The 22,245-nt window shown below is 41.6% G+C and overlaps 1 protein-coding gene across 2 annotated transcripts in view; it reads left to right on the top strand.

Annotated features, from left to right (window-relative positions):
• The first annotated feature begins 7,080 nt into the window (after nucleotides 1-7,080).
• Nucleotides 7,081-22,245, top strand: part of esr2b (estrogen receptor 2b) — a 147,667-nt gene continuing 132,502 nt past the window's right edge. The window contains exon 1 of one of the 2 annotated variants that reach the window (XM_060925234.1): nucleotides 7,081-7,155. In XM_060925234.1, coding sequence (XP_060781217.1) covers nucleotides 7,111-7,155 — 45 coding nt within the window. In that variant the 5' untranslated portion in view covers nucleotides 7,081-7,110. The remainder of the gene's footprint in view (nucleotides 7,156-22,245) is intronic. The other variant, XM_060925235.1, reaches the window with a different exon arrangement.

Below are 22,245 nucleotides of genomic sequence, written 5' to 3' on the forward strand. Positions count from 1 at the left end.
GTTTCCGTTGGTGGGGGGTTTATAGCATCAACGAAGCTGACTTTGTTAGGACTGTTAATGTTATAGTTATGTTGTCTGTAGTTGACCGGATGGGGATGGGTTCCCTTTTGAGTCTGGTTCCTCTCAAGGTTTCTTCCTCGTGTCATCTGAGGGAGTTTTTCCTTGCCACCATCGCCACAGGCGTGCTCGTTGGGGATAGATTGGGGATAAAATTAGCTCATATTTTAAGTCATTCAAATTCTGTAAAGCTGCTTTGGGACAATGTTTTTTTTTTTTTTTTTAGTCAGGTTCAACAAGAGCCTGGTGTTGCCATCATTAAAGATGAAGAGCGGCTCATACATTAAACCAAATAATACAAAACATAATAGCAAAAACAAAAAAGAATGCATCACATCACAATCTTGCCTTGAAGTTACATTAAACATTGTCATCCGCATTTCATTACCTCTAAAACAATAGATATACATGCAGATACAACAAAGTAACATTAAGAAGAGTTTAAGAGGAATCTGTTAACTGCCATTTTAAAAGTGTTCACATTTGCAATGACAGGGAAAACCGAGGCTGGCAGTGAGTTCCACAGCCTGCTTGTCCTTGGTACATATGAAGATAAATGAAGCTGAGTGTTGGATCTTGGCACATTGACGAGGTATGGGTGACCACTTGTAGTTGAACGGGTTACTCGTGTTCCAGTAACTTGGGTTGGCAGGATTCCTACAAGTTCCTTGGAGGGTTGCAGGAAGATGTGCCGGTAGAAGGTACTGAGACTGACTACTTTCCTCCTGTGATTCAAGGGGAAAATGCCTGCCTGTTGTGGGTCCCTAATTTGAAGTTGGCGTACAGCTTTCCTCTGGAGTCTGTCTAGCAGCTTTAGAGCCGTTGTGCCAGCACCGCTCCATATTGGGGAAGCATATTCCATGAGGGGACAGATATATGCTTTATATACTGCTATCCGAGCCTGAAGATGTCTCTTGTGCGCCCAAGGATGTATAACCTCCTAGCCATCTTCTTGGCAAGGCTTTTGATGAATGGAGTCCAAGTTAGAGTATTGGTGATGGTGACACCAAGGAGAGTAATACTCTGTGTGGGCTTTAGCTCTTCGTTCATGAAGTAGAGAGGAGGGTGGGTCTGTTCTCATTTCCTACTTATAATCATCGCCTCAGTTTTACCTGCATTGAATGTTATACACCAGTCAGAGGCCCACTTGTCTATTTTGTCCAGGTCACATTGTAGGCTCTCATCACAGGTGTTTCTCAGGCCAGGACTTTTTATAACGACATGTAGAGTTGAATCATCTGAAAATAGGTGAAGGTCATTCTTTAAGTGAGATGCAAGGTCATCAATAAAAATGAGAAAAAGTAAGGGCCCCAAAACACTGCCTTGGGGAACTCCGGCAGTTATGGGCACTGATGTAGAGGTAAACCCGTCTAGTACAACAGATTGGTGTCTGTCAGCTAGAAAGGATGAAATCCAGCCATACAGGTCACCTTGAATACCAAAGGAGGTCAGCTTGGACAATAGACCGTGGTGCCAAACACGGTCAAAGGCTTTCTTAATGTCCAGAGCAAGAACTCTAATTTCTCTCTGAGAGTCGAGAGCATTGTTCCACCACTGGGTAATATATGAAAGCATGTCAATTGTTGATCTCTTCTCTCGGAAACCATACTGGTTGTCACAGAGAAGCTGGTACGTGTCAAGATGTTTACGAATGTGGCCACAGATAATACTTTCCATGACTTTGGATATTATCGGCAGTAATGATATGGGCCTATAGTTTATTGTTAAAAGCGCTATACAAATAAACTTGACTTGACTTGATGACCCAGTGTGACGCGTCCCCTTGATCTAGGCTCCATTTGAGGCTGATGTTTTAACAGGTGAATGAGGAGGCACACATGAAATACAGCGACAAACACAGTGGGTTATTTAATCTAGCCGTCACCCCAGAATGTCTCTGGAGGAGAAACGAAAGCTGATAATGAAACACACGTATAAGCAAAATATGAGTAACGTAAAATGACAGAGGATGAGTCTCAAGGTTTTTTTTTTTTTTTTTTAAATAAAGGTTATAACTTTTCTGCTGACCAAACACAAAACATGGTAATTATGGATTTGAAAAACTTTTTTTTAATTACAGATGTCGCTGTCTGTCTGCATTTCAGTGAGTGTATTTGTCATAGTTTGACCCACATCCTCAATAATGCCGTGACTTAGGGCTGGGTGATAGGAGCGTATAATATCGATATCGTGATAAACTGTCACAATATGCTTTTTTTTTAAGCATTGTGGATATTGTAATCTTCTAAATAAATAATTACTTTTACAAAAATTGTTACAAACCTGGATGCAATGAATACAATGTTATGATGTAGTTTTGTACTTAATATTTAAAATAGATTTTTTTTTATCCTCTTGTTTGGAGTTAAATGTGTCAATATATTTAAAACTAAAAATTTGGGGCAAAAATGAAATGCATTTTAATAATAAGCAGTATTTTTGATTGTGTGATGTGATATATATGTGGTGGCATGGTGGTGTAGTGGTTAGCGCTGTCGCCTCACAGCAAGAAGGTCCGGGTTTGAGCCCCGTGGCCGGCGAGGGCCTTTCTGTGCGGAGTTTGCATGTTCTCCCCGTGTCCGTGTGGGTTTCCTCCGGGTGCTCCGGTTTCCCCCACAGTCCAAAGACATGCAGGTTAGGTTAACTGGTGACTCTAAATTGACTGTAGGTGTGAATGTGAGTGTGAATGGTTGTCTGTGTCTATGTGTCAGCCCTGTGATGACCTGGCGACTTGTCCAGGGTGTATCCCGCCTTTCGCCCGTAGTCAGCTGGGATAGGCTCCAGCTTGCCTGCGACCCTGTAGAACAGGATAAAGCGGCTACAGATAATGAGATTATTTATATATATATATATATATATATATATATATATATATATATATAAAATTTATATTTATATTTGTTTGGTTTTTTTTAAGTTTGCGAGGAGACCTGCGTGTATTGTGTGTTTGTAGAAATATTAGAACAAGCACAGTTTTACAGTTTATCTGATGGCCTTGTGCTTACTGTGTGTAACATTAGCACTTGGCAAAACCGTTGCGTCTCCCTGAGCGGTACTTAAAAATTTTTTTATCAACAGCTCTGTGGTTAGATTGGCTTCTGCCTCACTTACTCCATTACTTAGGATGAAAGAGCACATCAAGTGAATTAAGTACTGAAGGAGTGTGTTCAGATAGAACTTTGTGCCAATGTCATGGCAGATTGAACACCATTCGAGCAGTTAAATTAGTGAGGAAGCTCTTTTCTTCCTTCCTGGACAGCCAACCAGTGGAAAGAAAACATCGGGAGTATTGAAAAAAATGCCATCAGATGTGTTGGTTAATTATGAGGGAGAACAATCACAAGTGTAAGTTGTCATGTGACCAAACAAACATGACTGTTTACTGAATGCTAGTAAGCTGAGCAGTGCAGTGCTTAACTAGGTCGCGTTAACACAAATTATGCATTTAATGCACAAAAATGCCAATAAATGCATGTTCAGAATTTTAATGCATCCCGGAACGCAGGACTCCTACTTGAAGAATTATTCCTGATTGTATTGGCAAATCTTGAGCGTAGCGTAGTTCTGGCAGGTCACAAAGTCAAGCTCAGCCCTTAAAGGTCATAGGCAAGGGTCGGAGGTGGAACGTAGAATATCAACTTTATTTTCTAGAAGAATGACCCAAAAAGCTAATTCAGTCTTCCTGGTGTCTAATTTGCATCCTAAAATTGAATAAAACGGTTAAAATATATTGCTTTGCGCAAGTTCCGAAGGTTTGTTTACATCTCACTTACGCGCACTTTTACCACCAGGGGACAGTCGTCGTGACGTCATTCAAGGCAAACAGACTGGGAGCAGTTCTGTGTTTACTTGCGAACTGAGGACACATATATATGGACTTTGGTCGTGAGAGGTTGTGTAAAATGTCTGAAAGCGATGGCAATTTTGAAGTAGGAACTCTCCAAATTGAATATCCAGAGGTGAAACCATATATCAAATCAAGTTTATTTGTATAATACTTTTAACAATAAACATTGTCGCAAAGCAGCTTTATAGAATTTGACTGACTTAAAACATGAGCTAATTTTATCCCTAATCTATCCCTAATCTATCCCCAATGAGTAAGCCTGTGGTGACGGTGGTAAGGAAAAACTCCCTCAGACGACATGAGGAAGAAACCTCAAAAGGAACCAGACTCAAAAGGGAACCCATCCTCATTTGGGCAACAACAGACAACATGACTATAACATTAACAGTTTTAACATAAAGTCAGTTTCCCTGATGTTATAAACTCTTCATTGATGGAAACTTGAGGGTGACTTATATATGTATGACCAGTGGCAGCTCCTGAATTTTTTTTTCAGGGGGGGCAATTTTCCCCCGTTATGTCTACACGGACCGTAAATGTCCACAGGACTGAAGTAAATTGACCTAGGTAGCAAATCAATTGGCTGAACTTGTTTTTGCCTGGTAAATTCAGATATCAATATAGACTCTTTTCTCTCCACTAGGTGGCAACACTAAACAAGTTAAAGGTGGCAAACTAAGGTAGCCTAGTGAACTAGACCCACCCGCCTAACGGCCAAAAATATTTTTGCCTACGAGTGGCAAATATTCACATTTAGTCTGGCTTGCCAGGCTAAAACTAAGGAAGATTCATTGTGAAGCCTTCAAAGCAAAACATTTGGCATCACAATCAATTACATTACTCATTTATTTTCTCATATTATTCCAGTATTCTATAATAAGTAGACACAAATTCTTAATTATAAACATTCTAATTTCTTCAATTCTAAAGAATGCAATTAAAGTGGCAGGATATAAATCCAAAACGTGTTTAAGTTTTGAAAAAGATGAAGAAAAGCATAACCATCAAACATGTGCAGCTTAATTATGTGTTTTTTTATATGGAATTGCACCATTTTAACAACATATAATTCTAAATAAATTCTGCAGTTTTTTTTCCCAAGAATTCCTCCAGAAAGCCATGCCTTAAAAGGAAATTTAAAGTATTACAAGCATGTCAATGAACACAAAAGGCTTTAGTTATTTAGCTATACACACACAAGGTTTTGTAGTCAGTGCAACTTGGCTTAACAGGTTGGAAAAAAGGTAAGGTGCTGCTGGCTCCAATGAACACATACTGTACAATATATAAAAACTAAAAATATGCTTAATTTACACCAAGTCAGAGAGAACTTGAGGCTACTGAAATATTCCAAGCATGGCAATGTTAAACTGCCATTGGTAAAACAAAAACATGGCAATGTTAAACTAACATTGGTAAAACACACACACAAAAACAACTTTTGCCTAGTAAATTCAAATATCAGATATCACTGTACCGTCTGGCGGCACGGTGGTGTAGTGGTTAGCGCTGTCGCCTCACAGCAAGAAGGTCCTGGGTTCGAGCCCCGGGGCCGGCGAGGGCCTTTCTGTGTGGAGTTTGCATGTTCTCCCCGTGTCCACGTGGGTTTCCTCCGGGTGCTCCGGTTTCCCCCACAGTCCAAAGACATGCAGGTTAGGTTAACTGGTGACTCTAAATTGAGCGTAGGTGTGAATGTGAGTGTGAATGGTTGTCTGTGTCTATGTGTCAGCCCTGTGATGACCTGGCGACTTGTCCAGGGTGTACCCCGCCTTTCGCCCGTAGTCAGCTGGGATAGGCTTGCCTGCGACCCTGTAGAAGGATAAAGCGGCTAGAGATAATGAGATGAGATGAGACTGTACCGTCTGCTGTGCTACTTCCAGGGTGGAAGAGAACGCAAGGGTAGCAAAAACGAGCATTGACTACATCACAGCCAGCTAGCCAAGTTTTCCGGTGGTACCAGTTCTTGTTAAAACCTCTTGAGTAGGTCTTCTCCCCCTTCGTAGACACTTGCTTGATGTTTAAATTCGGTCTAGGAGGTCCTAGCTGTTTGATTGCCGTTTTCTCCTCATTGGTACGACGACTAAAGGGAACTTCTTTCAGAGACGCTATCGTATTGTTGCACTCAACACTCGCCGCCATCTTCATAGAATGTTCACACATTTCCCGCGCAAGTTGCGTTTTCCAGCCCAAAATTATGTTCAAAACCCACAAAAATGCACTTAAAATTGCCCAATCTGGCAACACTTGTGCGGTGCAACAGGCGTATGATGTAAGCATGCTGCTTGTGCGAGCACATAAAACCTAATAGAAAATGCATTGGGAGCATGATTTTCGAAAAAAAAACGTACGTACCATTACAGTCAATGGGAGATTTTGGGGCAAATCTGAACCTGACAGAAATCGCCCCAAAAGGGCGTGGCTACACCAGGCGCGACCTTAGCCTGATTGGACAATGACATTACTATTGCCGTGGTAGTAGGAGTAGATAAAAAAAAAAAATCTCCCTCCCTGTTTGGGAGTGCGTTGCCCAAATCGCCCCTATTAACGAGCCGCCAGTGTGTATGACCCTATGGCCGTTGCGAAACAATCAGTGAATGTGGCTCACTGGTTTGACCGTGCGGCCTCGGAATCGGACAGCGACTTGGCCGACTCTGATCGTGGTGACCCCGGACATCAACAAGACTCACGCCCAAACGATTTATCCTGGTAGTTATGATAAATTCTTACTTTCGTCGTAATACTAAATAAGAGCCCTTTTGAAGAATAATTAAACTACACAGGCACACATGTAATCCCTGTAATATAATGTGGATTAATTTATATCGCTAATATAATAATATTGCTAATAGTAATACAAGTATTATACTATTTATAGCCGACTCTAAGCGAGGAAATATCCCTTTTGTCTCATTTCCACAATGATTGTACAGGATCCCTCAGGATTCTTGACTTGTCAATTGCAAGCAAAGGTAAAAATGTTTACCTCCAATTTTCTCCTTTTTGCTTGAGCGTTGCTGCTCCGTTTCTTCTTTGACTGCTTGATTTTGTGTTCGAATTTTGTTGGAACAGTGTCAGGTTTGAGCCTTCTCTGTCCGACACTGACACCTAAACTCTCCAACAGATGGGGATTCTCCAAAAATGAATCGTCATCGAAGTGATCGGAGCACAGTGACGTATTTACCCAGCTGCCAACCCTCTCACTTCACATGCACAATCCAATCTCTCCACTTCTTCTCCTCTCTCGGAAAAAGGTAAAAACTTCTTCCTGATCCGGTCCCGTTGTTACAGTTCACTGCACAACAATAAGGCATGTTTTTTCTTTGGAAATTCCCAAATGCATGTCTGCACTCAAACCGAATGGCAATGCAAATAAACTGAAGTGGACCCAACTCAAGCGATTTGTTTGCCTTGAATAACGTCACGCGCCGAGTGGTCACGAAAATCGCCAAGCAGAAATTCGCCGCGATCCGCACTAACTTATTTTAATTATTACTTTTTAACAATACTTCTTGGGACCAGAAGAAAATTACAGAGGGTTTTTTAACATATAAAGTTTCAAATGTGCATAAATTGAAAACCTTTGCCTATGACCTTTAATCCCAGCTACATCAGCTGACTGCAGCTGATCTCAAGCCAGCCCACATCAGCTGACAGCTCAGATGATTCCCTTCTATGCATTCTATTGGCAAATCTCTCATCGATCACCTTATTTAAGTTGCTTTAACCTGCCTACATTTCCTGCTTCCTCCACAAGCCAATTTGCAAGTGAGCACCATTTCCATTTGCCGGAACTCTTGTTTGGCAAGTTGAAGTCTTCTGCTCCTAGGATTAATGAATGGCCTGCATCCAGGCTCCTGGAAATGGTGTTAATAAATAGTGTCGCGGCTCCAGTCAAAGCTTCCCTCGAGGAACTGTTTACGTTGTCCCGGGGGCGCATTGAGCCCCCAGCTGCAGATCTTTTGGCCCCTCTGCTCCTAGGGAAGCTGCCGAAAATGAAAACACTGCCGCACCTCCGCTCAGTCCCAGTTCTGGCTGCTCTGGCTGCTCTGTCGCCCGAGAGCGCAAGTCTAAGCCCTAGTGGCCACACCTGCAAACCTGAATAACTCCTTGTCAGCCCTGTGCAGCATCCAGGATCACTTGCTACCATGACAGAATCCAAGCCCTGGAGTCTGGTCGGCTCCCTCTCCAAGTTTGCGTTTCCCAGTAACAGTGGGTTTGTTTACATCCTCCATGCTCTCAAATTCACCATAGGGAAGCTCCTGTGTCACAGAACGATGATGTCACCACCCAACTACTCAATTTGATAATTTGCGTTAACCCTATAAGAGAGCTCCCCGTAAATATTTTGAGGGGAGAGAAAAAAAAAACTAATAATCGATTTATCTGCTCTTTGTAATGACGAAGCTCAAAATATCAATGAACAGTTGATAACATCAACAAAACAGACCTCATGTTCAAACTATAATGAATTTCCTGGTTACACAGTTGCACTTTGACTATATCGGACACAGTTATAGAAGCGAGTTATTTCTAATCATGTTATCTGTTCTCACCCAAATGAGGACGGGTTCCCCTTTGAGTCTGGCTCCTCTCAAGGTTTCTTCCTCATGTTGTCTGAGGGAGTTTTTCCTTGCCATTGTTGCCATAGGCTTGCTCATTAGGGATAAAATTAGCTCATGTTTAAAGTTTTTAATTTTCTGTAAAGCTGCTTTGCGACAGTGACTGTTGTTAAAAACGCTATACAAATTAACTGACTTGACAAAGGTGATGCCGAGAAATTCAATAGACAGCAACCAGATGCAAGCTTCACTGCCCCTCAGAAAAGTCAAATAGTTTCAGAGAAGTCATGAGAAGTGCACAAGGCAATAGCAATTTCAATGGGAATTGTTTCTCTGTTTGGGCATCTTAATTGCACGTTATTCCCTAGGGATGCTCCTTTGTATCCAGGCTTTTGACCTCTCGAAATCTGTAGAGAACTCCATGTTAGGGTGAGTTTGGATACAGGCTGCAGATCGGAATGCCAGTTCTGGTCTCCTTCTGTTGGGTAAATGGAATGGTATCTCATTCTTCTATCATGAAAACCTGGAATCTCTATTAGGAATTAAGTTGTTCACAGACATAGCCCCTTCCATTGGTTGCAGGGGGTTTCAATAATCAGCGATTTGCTGATGCTTGGCCAAAAGAGTTGTCATCCTTGTCAGCTAACACTTTTTCCACTGCTCGAATGGAATCTACCCAATTGCATTGCTCATCTTCTGTGGGGTAAACACTGGTCAAGAAGTATATCCTGTTTTTGTGACAATGAGACAGCAGCTGTAAACATCATTAACAAGGGCACTCCTCAGTTTCATTATTAATAGATTCATGATGCGCCTCACATGGTCCTCTGCGTTGGATAATTTCATCATTTCAATAGCCCATATTCCAGGCTTAGACAACAATGGCTGATTCTTGTCCCGCTTAGAATTTCACCAACTGTGCCCAGAGGCACTGCCATCCAGCCTGACCTGCCCTGTTCATTCAAACTGCACTAGATTAAACAATAAATGTTATTGCAGAGCTGCTCTCTGTATAAACCTATTAGCTACCATATATTACCCCAACAGCAATCTGTGAAGCTTCAGCTCACCTTACCATATTTCATCTTGGTTTAACTTGCTTCCGACTTCATAGTTCAGCTACCTCCTCCTACTGGCTCTTCCATGAAAGCATGGAAGGTCAGGGAGGTCTGCCTGGCATGGTGGTTTTGGTGGGTTTTGCTGCAGCTCTCCCTGCTTTGGCCTCTTCATGTAGGCGCATGGTAGAGCAGGGAGGCATGCTCTCCCTGCCCCAAGGTTTTCCACGTATGCATGTGGAAGGGCAGGGAGGTCCCAGAACAGAGCCACCAGCCAAATGCAACTTGTTTCAAATATTGACTGTAAATAATGTTCCTTGACGAAAGTGGTCCTGACAGAAATCGAGTGTAGCATAGTTCTGGCAGGCCACAAAGTCAAGCTCAGCCCTCAATCCCAGCTACATCAGCTGACTGCAGCTGATCTCCAGCCAGCCCACATCAGCTGTCAGCTCAGCTGATTCCCTTTGACGTACTGTATTGGCAAATCTCGCACAGAGCACCTTATTTAAGCTGCTTTAACCTGCCTGCCTTTGCTGCTTCCTCTGGAAGCCATTTTGCAACTCACCTCCATCCCAATTCCTTCCCTTTCATGCGGTCTGACTTTAATCAATATCATTTCTGTATCATTGATGCCAACTCACAACCCAGTCCAGGCTACCTTCTTCCATTACTCCATGGTCCAGTTCTGATGCTGACATCCCTATTGTAGGCACTTTCCTTGGCGGACAGGAGTCAGCATTAGCACCCTGACCAGTCTGTAGTTCCTCAGCCCATACAAAGCAAGCTGTGATGCGCTGTGCATTCTAACACCTTCTATCATAGCAAGCATTAGCTTTTTCAACAGTTGTGCAGGTGCTCTTCTGTGGTTCGCTGATTGTCCTTCCTTGGAACAGTTTCTGATAGATGATGATCACTGCATGCTGGAACACTCCCATGACCTACAGTTTTGGAGATATGTTGACACAGTCATCTAACCATTGCATTTGGCCCTTGTCAATCCATGCATTTTCATTGCTGCCGCTCTCTTTGCTTTAGCCGTTCCGTGCAGGCACATGGAAGGGCAGGGAGGTGCTCTTCCTGCCTCAAGGCTTTCCAGGTAGGCACATGGAAGGGCAGGGAGGTCCCATATTCCAATCTTAATGTCATCTCTGTTGTCATTGATGCCTCCTCTGTTCTGTACCCTATGGTTTTTTTTTCTGCAGCTCTTCCTGCTTTAGCCTTTCCATGTATGCACGTGGAAGGGCAGGGAGGTCCCAGAACAAAGCCACCTGCCAAATACAACTTGGTGCAAATATTGCAATGTAAATAATGTTCCATGATGAAAGTGGTTCTGACAGAACTGTTATATTATGTTGTTTTAACGAACAGAATGAAAAGGTCACAACATCGTGGTCACTTTCACATGACATCATCGTAACTGTGGATTTGTTTACATGGCCATGTTGCCTGGTAAGCTTTGTGTTGGACAACGACTGGCACAAGAGTACATAAGTGATTGTAAGCCCAATTCAGGAAACATCTACAGAAAAACGTGTAGAAGTTGAATCTAAAAGAACAATGCCAGAGACCTGTAGTGCTTTTGGATGTAATAACAGATGTGGAGATAAGCCTGGTTTAACTTTTCACCGCTTCCCAGTGAACCTAGAAAGATTAGAAAAATGGTGAGCTGTAGTTAAACAGGAAGACTGGATGATTGAAAACATCCCCGTTTGTGTGGAGAACATTTTATATCAGGTTAGTGTGAAAGCTCTGTGCCACGTTAAAATGTAGATCTAGATGTGGACTTTGGACGCGATATATTTTATTAGACCTAATGCTTGGCTCGACTAGCAGCATGTTTATGTACTGATAATGTAGACAAGGCTAAACACCATAAAATATGCTAGTTCTAGGCCATGGCTTGTTTATTACTATTAGAAGTCCATGTTTGAGCTTACCTTTGTCATAAGTTTTTTTTTGTTTGTTTTTAAATCGGGAATTTCCCATCACATTCCGGCATGAAACCTGTCTCGAAATATCGGTAGGCATCTGTACTTTTCTAAGCCATTAGCATCTCTAGTGTATTTAGAAGTCCCAAATACTAAATAGTTCAGGATGTTGTAGTGTCCAAAATCCGGTAGCTGGTTTGCTGAACACTTTTCAAGTGGAATAAATACATTCGTGGGTAAATTAAGAAGAAACAGCCACCTTCATTTTTTTATTTTTGTCACATATAAAGTCAAGCACAGCGAAATTCCTCTTCTGCATTTAACCCATCTGAAGCGGTGAACAGGCATGCGTGTACAGAGCGAGTGAGCAGTGTGCAGAATAAATAATATAGATTTGTGAGTAAATTATATGGATCTGTGATGCCTGCATGTTTCAGCTTTTTGATGTAACGCAATCTGCTGGTATAAAATAAATTTTTAATCGTTTCAGATAGATTGTACTGACTGCAGTCGTCGCGATTTTCATTATTGACTGTCGCAGTTATGTTTCTTTGTTTGCCCGGCAATATGGCAGACACTGCATGAAAAATAAAAATCTGTGTGTAACAAGTGTCTAAGTGGGTGGAGCACAGAAGCACGGCAGGCCAGAACTGAGTTCTCAACAGCCTCGTTTATTACAGCTTTTCAGCTTAATATTTCACACACACGCACGCATATAAGTATCCAGGTTGGGGAGAAGCTCCCTTCCTCCGCTCTTCCTCTCCTCTTATAGGGCGCGGTCACTGGGGAAGACACACAAACACAGGTTAATTCTCATCAGGTGCAGTGAATTTACCACTTACCTTCCCTGACTCCGCCCTCCATTCACAGACCGATGCTTGACCACGCCCCCACTGCCACATACCCCCATCGCCCGGCTCAGGCCAGGCAGCCGTCAGGCCTGCAGCCAACTCCCCCCCCCCCCCCCCCCCCCCCCCCTTGACAGGAGAGGAAGTCCGCCACAACCATCTGCGCCCCCGGCCTGTGGACCACCTCGAACTTAAACGGCTGGAGTGCCAGATACCAACAGGTGATCCGTGCGTTGGCATCCTTCATGTGGTGGAGCCACTGCAGGGGCGCGTGGTCTGACCAGAGGGTGAAAGGGCGCCCCAGCAGATCGTAGTGGAGGGCGAGGACCGCCCACTTGATGGCGAGGCATTCCTTCTCTATGGTGCTGTACCTGCCCTCGTGCACCGACAGCTTGCGGCTGATGTACAGCACTGGATGGTCCTCCCCCTCCACCTCCTGGGACAGAACAGCCCCCAGCCCTCTGTCCGATGCGTCCCCGAATCAATAAGACAGCAGCGATTGCGGCCTGCCCAAGACCATAAAGGGGGTGAGGCAGTTTCTGGGGCTGGCTGGCTACTATCGTAGGTTTATACCTAATTATTCGGACGTCACCAGCCCGCTGACTGATCTCACTAAAAAGGGGGCACCAGATCTGGTCCAGTGGACAGAAGCACGGCAGGCCAGAACTGAGTTCTCAACAGACTCGTTTATTACAGCTTTTCAGCTTAATATTTCACACACAAGCATGCATATAAGTATCCAGGTTGGGGAGAAGCTCCCTTCCTGCGCTCTCCCTCTCCTCTTATAGGGTGCGGTCACTGGGGAAGACACACAAACACAGGTTAATTCCCGTCAGGTGCAGTGATTCCGCCACTTACCTTCCCTGACTCCGCCCTCCATTCACAGACCGCCGCTTGACCACGCCCCCACTGCCACACTGTGACATCAGTGAAAGTCCTCGATATTCTATTCCAGGGTTAACATTCGCAAAGAATGACCAAAAAAACCTTTAACTCTGCGGATCATCAGTGAAAAAAATGGTAAGATCGTGTCGTGGCTGCACACTGCGACTGTATGGCAAAATATTAAATTTTATATTTCTATAAAATAAATATATTTATTCTATCCACGTTCACTGGATATGAGCAATCGTGTACTCTGATTGGCTACTCTACTACGAGGCTATCGGCTCATTTACCGTGAGTAGAGAAAAACAAAATGGTGGCGTGTTGCTGAACCAACCGAGGACGAAATAAAAACTCTTCTTGAAAACAAAACCCCCAAAAATAAAAAAGCAACAAAATATGGAATGAAAGTATTTGATGGTAAGGACGTGTCTTTTTATTTTTCAAGAATTATTATAGCAGCATTTTTCACAAATTGCACCTGTCATTTCGCCGGTTTGTTTACATTCTAAGCGGAAATGATTTTGTCGGACGTTTTGTATAAAGTTTTTATTGATAGAATTTGCAAAAGATAAAAATGCTCTGTTTCTCAAAATCCAGTGAATGTGGATAGAATAAAACATCATTTCTGTGTTTTCTTTGATGTTTCCATTTCCCCTCACTTTCAAAACAAATCTGTGACTGTAAAAAAAGAGGGTAATTACCAATGGCACAGCAGCTCTTTTTGAGCAGGCACTCTCAGAACTCCCATATCAATCTTCAGATTGTGCAGATGATCTAATGGAAATTTTTAATTCAAGAATGAATCATATTATGGATGCTATTGCTCCTTTAAAAACCAAAAGAGTCATAGACAAAGGAAAAGCACCCTGGAAACTAAATCCAGCAGTTAAAATGTTAAAGAGGGAATGTAGAAAGTCTGAAAGAAAATGGCGTAAATCTAAACTCCAGATTCATTATCAAATCTACAAAGGGATGTTATGTAAATTCAACTTAGAAATTTCTAAAGCAAGACAGTCTTTTTTTGCTGACATTATTAATAGGAATATCAACAATGCCCGTGTGCTATTTTCTACAGTTGAAAAGCTAACAAACCCATCAAAACAAATGCCTTCTGAATTTCTCTCAGTTAATACATGCAACGACTTTGCATCTTTTTTCAAAGGAAAGATTGATAAAATACGTATGAATATAGCCACACAGGTGCAAACACTTCAAAATCTGGAACCACTGGATAAAGAGAGAGGGGGTCGTAATACAATGTCAACATTTAGTTTAATTGATGTTGAGACTCTGAGAAAAACAGTACAAAGTCTCAGCTCCTCCACATCTGAACTGGACATTTTACCTACAGTCTTTTTCAAATCTGTTCTTCACCTAATATCAGACGAGGTACTTCAGATTATCAACACCTTCTTACGAACTGGCATGTTTCCTTCATCTCTGAAAAAAGCGGTTGTAAAACCCCTACTGAAAAAGAATAACCTGGATGTCTCAGTACTCAACAACTACAGGCCCATATCTAATTTGCCATTCATTGGTAAAATAATTGAAAAAATTGTTTTTAATCAATTAACTGCCTTCCTGACATCAAACGGATGTTTTGATAAGTTTCAGTCAGGTTTTCGTGCCAATCATAGCACTGAAACAGCTCTTACTAAAGTCATGAATGACCTACGTCTTAATTCTGATGCTGGTAAAACATCAGTCTTGGTGCTTTTAGACTTAAGTGCTGCATTTGACACGGTAGATCATTCCATACTGTTACATCGACTGGAGCACTGGGTTGGATTTACTGGTATAGTAATCAACTGGTTAAAATCTTACCTACAACAAATTTTTTTATGTGGCCATTGGAGGCCACAGTTCATCACCCGTGTCCTTGAACTGTGGGGTTCCCCAGGGCTCAATCCTGGGACCATTACTATTCAACCTTTATATGCTCCCACTTGGACAAATTATTAAGAATAACTCAATAAAATTCCATAGCTATGCAGATGACACTCAGCTTTACTTAGCTATGTCACCTAATGACTATGCCCTTCTTGAGTCTCTTTATAGATGCATTGACCAAATTAACAAATGGATGTCTCACAATTTTCTTCAGCTGAACGCAGAAAAAACTGAAGCAATTATATTTGGCAAAAAGGAGGAAAGGCTTAGGATTGCCACTGTTCTTGAAACTAAGGGGCTTAAAGCAAAGGATACTGTCAAAAACCTTGGTGTCCTTATTGACAGCGAACTTAACTTTAACAGTCATATGAAAGTGGTAAAAAAGTCTGCATTCTATCACCTAAAAAACATTTCTAAACTCAGGGGTCTCATGTCAAAGCATTATCTAGAAAAAATTATTCATGCTTTCATCTCCAGTAGGGTTGATTACTGCAATAGCCTTTTCACAGGTCTTCCAAAAAAGACCATCAAAGAGCTTCAACTAATCCAAAATGCAGCAGCAAGGGTTCTTACAAGAACAAAAAGGGTAGTCCATATCACTCCAATCCTAAGGTCTCTGCACTGGCTCCCAGTGAGCTATAGAATTGACTTTAAAGCATTACTTCTTCTATTTAAAACATTAAATGGGATGGGACCCAGCTACCTACTGGATATGTTTCAATTATATGCACCAACTAGGTCTCTAAGATCACAGGAGAAAAACTTGCTAGTAATACCAGCTGTCAAAATGAAGTGTGGTGAAGCAGCCTTTAGTTGCTATGCTGCTAAGCTTTGGAACCAACTTCCAGATGATATCAAAAATGCTCCTACTGTTGTTAGTTTTAAATCCAGGCTCAAGACAAAGCTGTTTTCAGATGCTTTCACTTGATTCATTTTTACCTAAAGTGTAATTAATTTCCTTTAATATAATTTCTTTTAATTTTGATTTTAATGATTTTACTTTCTTTATTTTAATTTCATTTTAATCTTGGATTTTAATGATTTTACTTTTACTTTAATTCTTTGTTACTGTTCTTATGCTTTTATTTTTTGTGAAGCACATTGAATTGCCTGTGTGTATGAAATGCGCTATACAAATAAACTTGCCTTGCCTTGCCTCGATATTCTATTCCAGGGTTAACATTCGCAAAGAATGACCAAAAAAACCTTTAACTCCACGGATCATCAGTGAAAAAAATGGTAAGATCGTGTCGTGGCTGCACACTGCGACTGTATGGCAAAATATTAAATTTTATATTTCTATAAAATAAATATATTTATTCTATCCACATTCACTGGATATGAGCAATCGTGTACTCTGATTGGCTACTCTACTACGAGGCTATCGGCTCATATACCGTGAGTAGAGAAAAACAAAATGGCGGCGTGTTGCTGAACCAACCGAGGACGAAATAAAAACTCTTCTCGAAAACAAAACCCCCAAAAATAAAAAAAGCAACAAAATATGGAATGAAAGTATTTGATGGTAAGGACGTGTCTTTTTATTTTTCAAGAATTATTATAGCAGCATTTTTCACAAATTGCGCCTGTCATTTCACCGGTTTGTTTACATTCTAAGCGGAAATGATTTTGTCGGACGTTTTGTATAAAGTTTTTATTGACAGAATTTGCAAAAGATAAAAATGCTCTGTTTCTCAAAATCCAGTGAATGTGGATAGAATAAAACAGTTATTTCACAAAATCGAGTCATACACGGCTTTTGCCAACTTGGTGCGACGCGCCTGATCAGCTATCAGCTCATGTACGACTTGATTTCGTGGAATAGCTGTGATATATATTTATTTTATTGCCTTCAACATTGTGAATTTTTATCCGTCCATCTCACGAGAGCTCCTAATTAAGGCACTTGACTTTGCAGCTGCATACACCAACATAAGCGCCGAAGACAAAGAAACAATCTTGCATGCCAAACAATCTTTGCTGTTCAGTAATAACGACGCTTGGATAAAGAGAGATGCCCAAGACTGCTTCGACGTTACAATGGGGTCGTACGACGGGGCAGAAACGTGTGAGCTTGTGGGAACGTTCCTTTTACACCAACTTCCCCCCAGCGCCAGTGGGCGCATGGGCTTGTACAGAGATGATGGCGTCGGCGCTTTTCATGATACGCCACAGCGCATCGAACGAATAAAGAAGGAAAGATGTAAAGTATTTACCAACAACGGCCTGAAAATAGCAATAGATGCAAACAAAAAAGTGGTTAATTTCCTGGATGTGACTCTAGATCTTAATAAGCAATCATATGAGCCCTATGCTAAACCTAACAACATTCCATTGTATGTACATAAGGAAAGCAACCCCCCCCCACCAAGAACATTCCAGTAGGGGTAAACAAACGCCTTAACGAAATATCCTCGTTCGCCGAATGCTTTGATAGAGCGGCGTTACAATACCAACATGCCCTTGACAGCAGTGGCTATGGGCATCGCCTATGCTTTGATGCGACCAACGCCCAAAGACTCCGTGCCAGACGAAATCGTGGCCGGAAGATAATGTGGTTTAACCCCCCCTACAACAAACAGGTTAAAACAAACGTGGGGAGAAAATTCCTTGCAACAATCAAGGATTGCTTTAGACGTGGGCATCCCCTGGCTAGGATTTTCAACAAGAACACCCTTAAGTTGAGTTATTCCTGTATGCCAAGTTCGGCCGCCAAAATCAGCGCACACATCAAGAAAATACTGACGGAAACACCGGAGCCGCCCAAGATGTATAACTGCCGCAATAAGATGACTTACCCCCTCAACGGCACGTGCCTTACAAAGAACGTTATTTACCAAGTCACCATTGAGAGTGAGCGCGGTAAGGAAACTTATATTGGGCTTACGGGGGATACATTCAAGTCACGCTACAATAACCACACTGCGTCATTCCGTCACAAGGGCAAGCGTTATGCAACAGAGCTGAGTAAACATATATGAACTCTAAAGGAATCCGGAGAAAATGACATACTGACATCGGACATTATAGCATGCGCTCCGGCATATAATAATAGCACTAAGCGCTGTAATTTGTGCCTCGCAGAAAAATATTACATTGTATGCAAACCACACCTAGGCACGCTAAACAAGCGCAATGAACTAGCCAGCGCATGCCGGCATGCTAGTAGGTTTATTTTAGCAAACATCTTTTGGGTATAAAAGTAGCCGTGTACTGATATTCTTGCTGCACCTGATGAGAGAGCAAGTCGCTCTCGAAACAGGCTTGTCGTGCGCAATAAAATCATGCGTACAAATTGAAGTATTTTCTCTCTTTATTGTATTATTGCTCCTAGTTTGAGCACTCTTGTGTCTAAGGATTACCCTATTCTTTTATATATATATATATATATATATATATATATATATATATATATATATATATATATATAAAATATCAGGGCTTTACATTAACTTTTTTGCTCACCGGCCACTGTGGCTAGTGGTTTTCCTGAGTCACTAGCCATTCAGACTTTTCACTAGCCACAATTTTGTTGCCAGGAAATTGCAGTTTTTTCTTCACCATGATACGTTAAAGTTCGGAAGATCTAGATTTAATTATGAATGGCAGCGTATAATGTATCTCTACAGTAGCACTCAAGTATTCAGTGCTGTTAAGGTCGCTCCCTATATGAAAACATGCAACCAGTTCAGACAAAAATATAAACCGAGTATTCTGTTTATTGAACTCAAATTCAAGCCCCTTACAATATGAAATATCGTATAATATGAAAAATAACATTCAGTACAACTGAACTGATTCTAATATTAAAAGTCCAATTCTAAACATTTATCATTGAAAAACATTTGATGTTTTGATATGCAAGTATTATGTGTATTATCAAGTATTATTATGTATATTATGTATTATCTATGAATTTTGTGTGTGTGTGTGTGTGTGTGTGTGTGTGTGAACATGTGTAGAGAGAGACATTAAATGTCCTCATTACATTCATCATCAGATGAGTCTGAATGGTCCATGAAAAATGGTCTTCGTGACCTGAGGCTTCCAGCAGGCCATAAGTTGATAGCTGGGGCGAGATCAACTTCTTTCCAATCGTGTGAACGTTTCTAACCAGCAGCTCCATCCTCTCCAGCTCAGCCGACTTCATGACAGACAGGGACTAAAAGCAATGCTGTCCTGTAGTGAACCAGCCGTCTTTGCCGGTTTTGATGTTATAGTACCGATGTGTGCATTTGACTTTTCGTGGTCCTTTATAGTTTCGAGTTTAAAATTACTGGTGCCGGTTTTTGCCAGACTTTCTACAGTCTTCGCAGTACATGGTATTTTCGGTTTTGCTATGAACTAGCCAATCTTGCCCGAACTTCCATTTGTCATTGAACTGTCTTATCTTCCTATTAGCGTCTTGTTCATCTCCATGGCCGCAGCCAGCTCTGAGGCCCCTGCAGTCCGGACCTTGGTCATTTTTAAGAGCTGAAAATACATTTGTATGCTAAATATTCAACTGGATAAAAAAATAAAGAATAACATTAAAACATCTCCGTAAAAAGTGCATTGTTAATGATGTTAAATGCTGATTCTGTCTTCTGTGTGTGTTTGGTGCGCGTGGCTCTGAGACCAAGAACACAAGCGAATGAGCGCACGACTCGGGGAGGAACGCAGTGCAGGAGACAAGGGGTTTCCATGGTAACCATCAGCGCACTTTCATCAAGCTGTTAAATGTACATTTTCGAAGCAGCGCAGTTGTAGCCTACCTTGTCTGTGATTTAAAAAATAAATCATTCGATAAGCCAAAGCAATAGAGTGGAAAGTTTCAACTTATGTTTGCCATGGATAACTTTGCCTAAAACATGGTGGTGTATACTGATTTTTTCTCCAGAATGTTTTTTTTGTGTGTGTAGGTGTAACGGATGCCAGATTCTTAATGTTCCATAGGTTACATGGTTGGGTATCTTTTGTCCTCATTGCTTGGGCCAGATCAAACCATTAAACAAGCTTAAATTATTCTTACTCTTGCCATGTACATGATTTTTTTTTCAAAACTGATGATATTCAGTTCAAACACCATTAAAAGTAATTTCAGGAGTAGATCTCGTGTGATGTGTAATTCACCCCCTCATTTAAATATGGCGAACATTTTTCGGCGCGCGCTTTGCGCATCACGGACCTCAGTGATTTTAAAATGCTGCTCCAGCCCTGATCATCTCTGCCCCTTTTTTCCTGAGCAGCAGGGTTTGAAACTCCAGCTATATGCCGCCACATAGTGCGCTTGTCAGTCGTCAGCAACTTTGTTGCTTCGTTCATTAACCGCAGGTTACCGTATCACTGATTTTATCTGAGCCGTTAACGAGCGTTCTAAACAATTCTAACATGTTGTCAGAATGTTTAGGCAGGTGCTCATGGGAGTTGTAGGCACGTAATATTACATTGCAATGCGTTTATTATATCAGATGCCTTCAGAGAAAACTTCAATTAAAATATATTGTCATACCACAGAATAAACCACCCGCCAAAGTGGATAGTGGGACTAAAGTCATTACCCGCCAAAGCCGAATTTTACCAGCATTTGGTGGGTGGGCGGGTGCTAATGTAAAGCCCTGAGATATATATAATTTTTTCTCTCTCTCTCTGACTGTTATATAAAATATTTGGGATCCACAAAAAATGCCAAGGACCCCAATTTGGCCAGTCATGTGGGTCCCTGGACCCAGAACGAAAATCCTAGTGCCATCCCTGTTAACCTCATGTTAGTTTGTTTGCTCGCAATGTGATGAAAGATTGCTAAAGCAGGACAGGTGACATGACTGATCGCTGGATAATGTTCGCACAGTGATGTTAAGTGAAAGAGGTCTGTGATTGGAGAGCAACTGAAATTTAAGCTCCTCCTTCATTAACCCAACGATGTCAGTCACTCATGCCAGCAGTTGGGGTTCAAACCACACTTGTTCAGCATTTGAGTCAGACTTGTTTGTGGAATTATGAATTAAAGGTACGCTCTTGTCATCTTTTCATTTCAGCCTGAAGAGTCTCGGTTCATGTCCATTTGCCTTGATTAATGCTTCAGTCTTCAATGCACAAGCAAAAATATTTTCTTGTCTAAAAGCAAAAGCAGGGCTGCTTCAGACCATGACTGTCTGTAATGGACGTTACTTCCATCCCAGTGTTGATCATTACTGAGCTCGAGAGGAAGAGAAATTAAATCACTAATGCTGCAGTAATCATCCTGACCATTCAGTCCAAAAGAGCAAATCCCCCCCAGTCTCACTTTCTCTTTTTTTCTCTTTCCTTGATCCTTTGCATTAATCAAGAGATTTTCTCAGAAAAATGGAAAATGTCAGATATCCAAAATCTAATGGGTATGGCATATGGAAGCCAGCAGAAAATAAAAAACCCAAAGCTTTAATAGAGCTGGAACTGACAATTTTATATTACCATGGAGGTGAAATGTTAAAATTTCCAGACTAGCCTAGAGCATGAATCTATAAATGTCAAGTTAAGCATAGAGATAGAAAATAAAAGGTTCAAGACTAGCACAGAGATGAGATCAACAAATTTCAAGGCTAGCAAAGAGTTGGAATCAACGAATTTCAGGACAAGCAGAGAACTGAATAAGTTTAAGGCTAGAATGCAGATAGAATCTCTCATCTCATTATCTGTAGCCGCTTTATCCTGTTCTACAGGGTTGCAGGTAAGCTGGAGCCTATCCCAGCTGACTACGGGCGAAAGGTGGGGTACACCCTGGACAAGTCGCCAGGTCATCACAGGGCTGACACATAGACACAGACAACCATTCACACTCACATTCACACCTACGCTCAATTTAGAGTCACCAGTTAACCTAACCTGCATGTCTTTGGACTGTGGGGGAAACCGGAGCACCCGGAGGAAACCCACGCGGACACGGGGAGAACATGCAAACTCCACACAGAAAGGCCCTCGCTGGCTACGGGGCTCGAACCCGGACCTTCTTGCTGTGAGGCGACAACGCTAACCACTACACCACCATGCCGCCGCAGATAGAATCTAAAGTTTATAATTTGTGTAAAATTGTAATTGACAAAGTTTAAGGTTACCAAAGAGTAAATACCATTGATGTTTACTCATGAATATTTAAAACTGGTCTGAGAGAGAGAGTTGTCAGTTCAGAAGAAGTCAATTGTAAATTATTATGCA

This window comes from Neoarius graeffei, chromosome 7 (assembly GCF_027579695.1).
Source record: "Neoarius graeffei isolate fNeoGra1 chromosome 7, fNeoGra1.pri, whole genome shotgun sequence".
In the NCBI taxonomy this organism is placed as follows: Eukaryota; Metazoa; Chordata; class Actinopteri; order Siluriformes; family Ariidae; genus Neoarius; species Neoarius graeffei.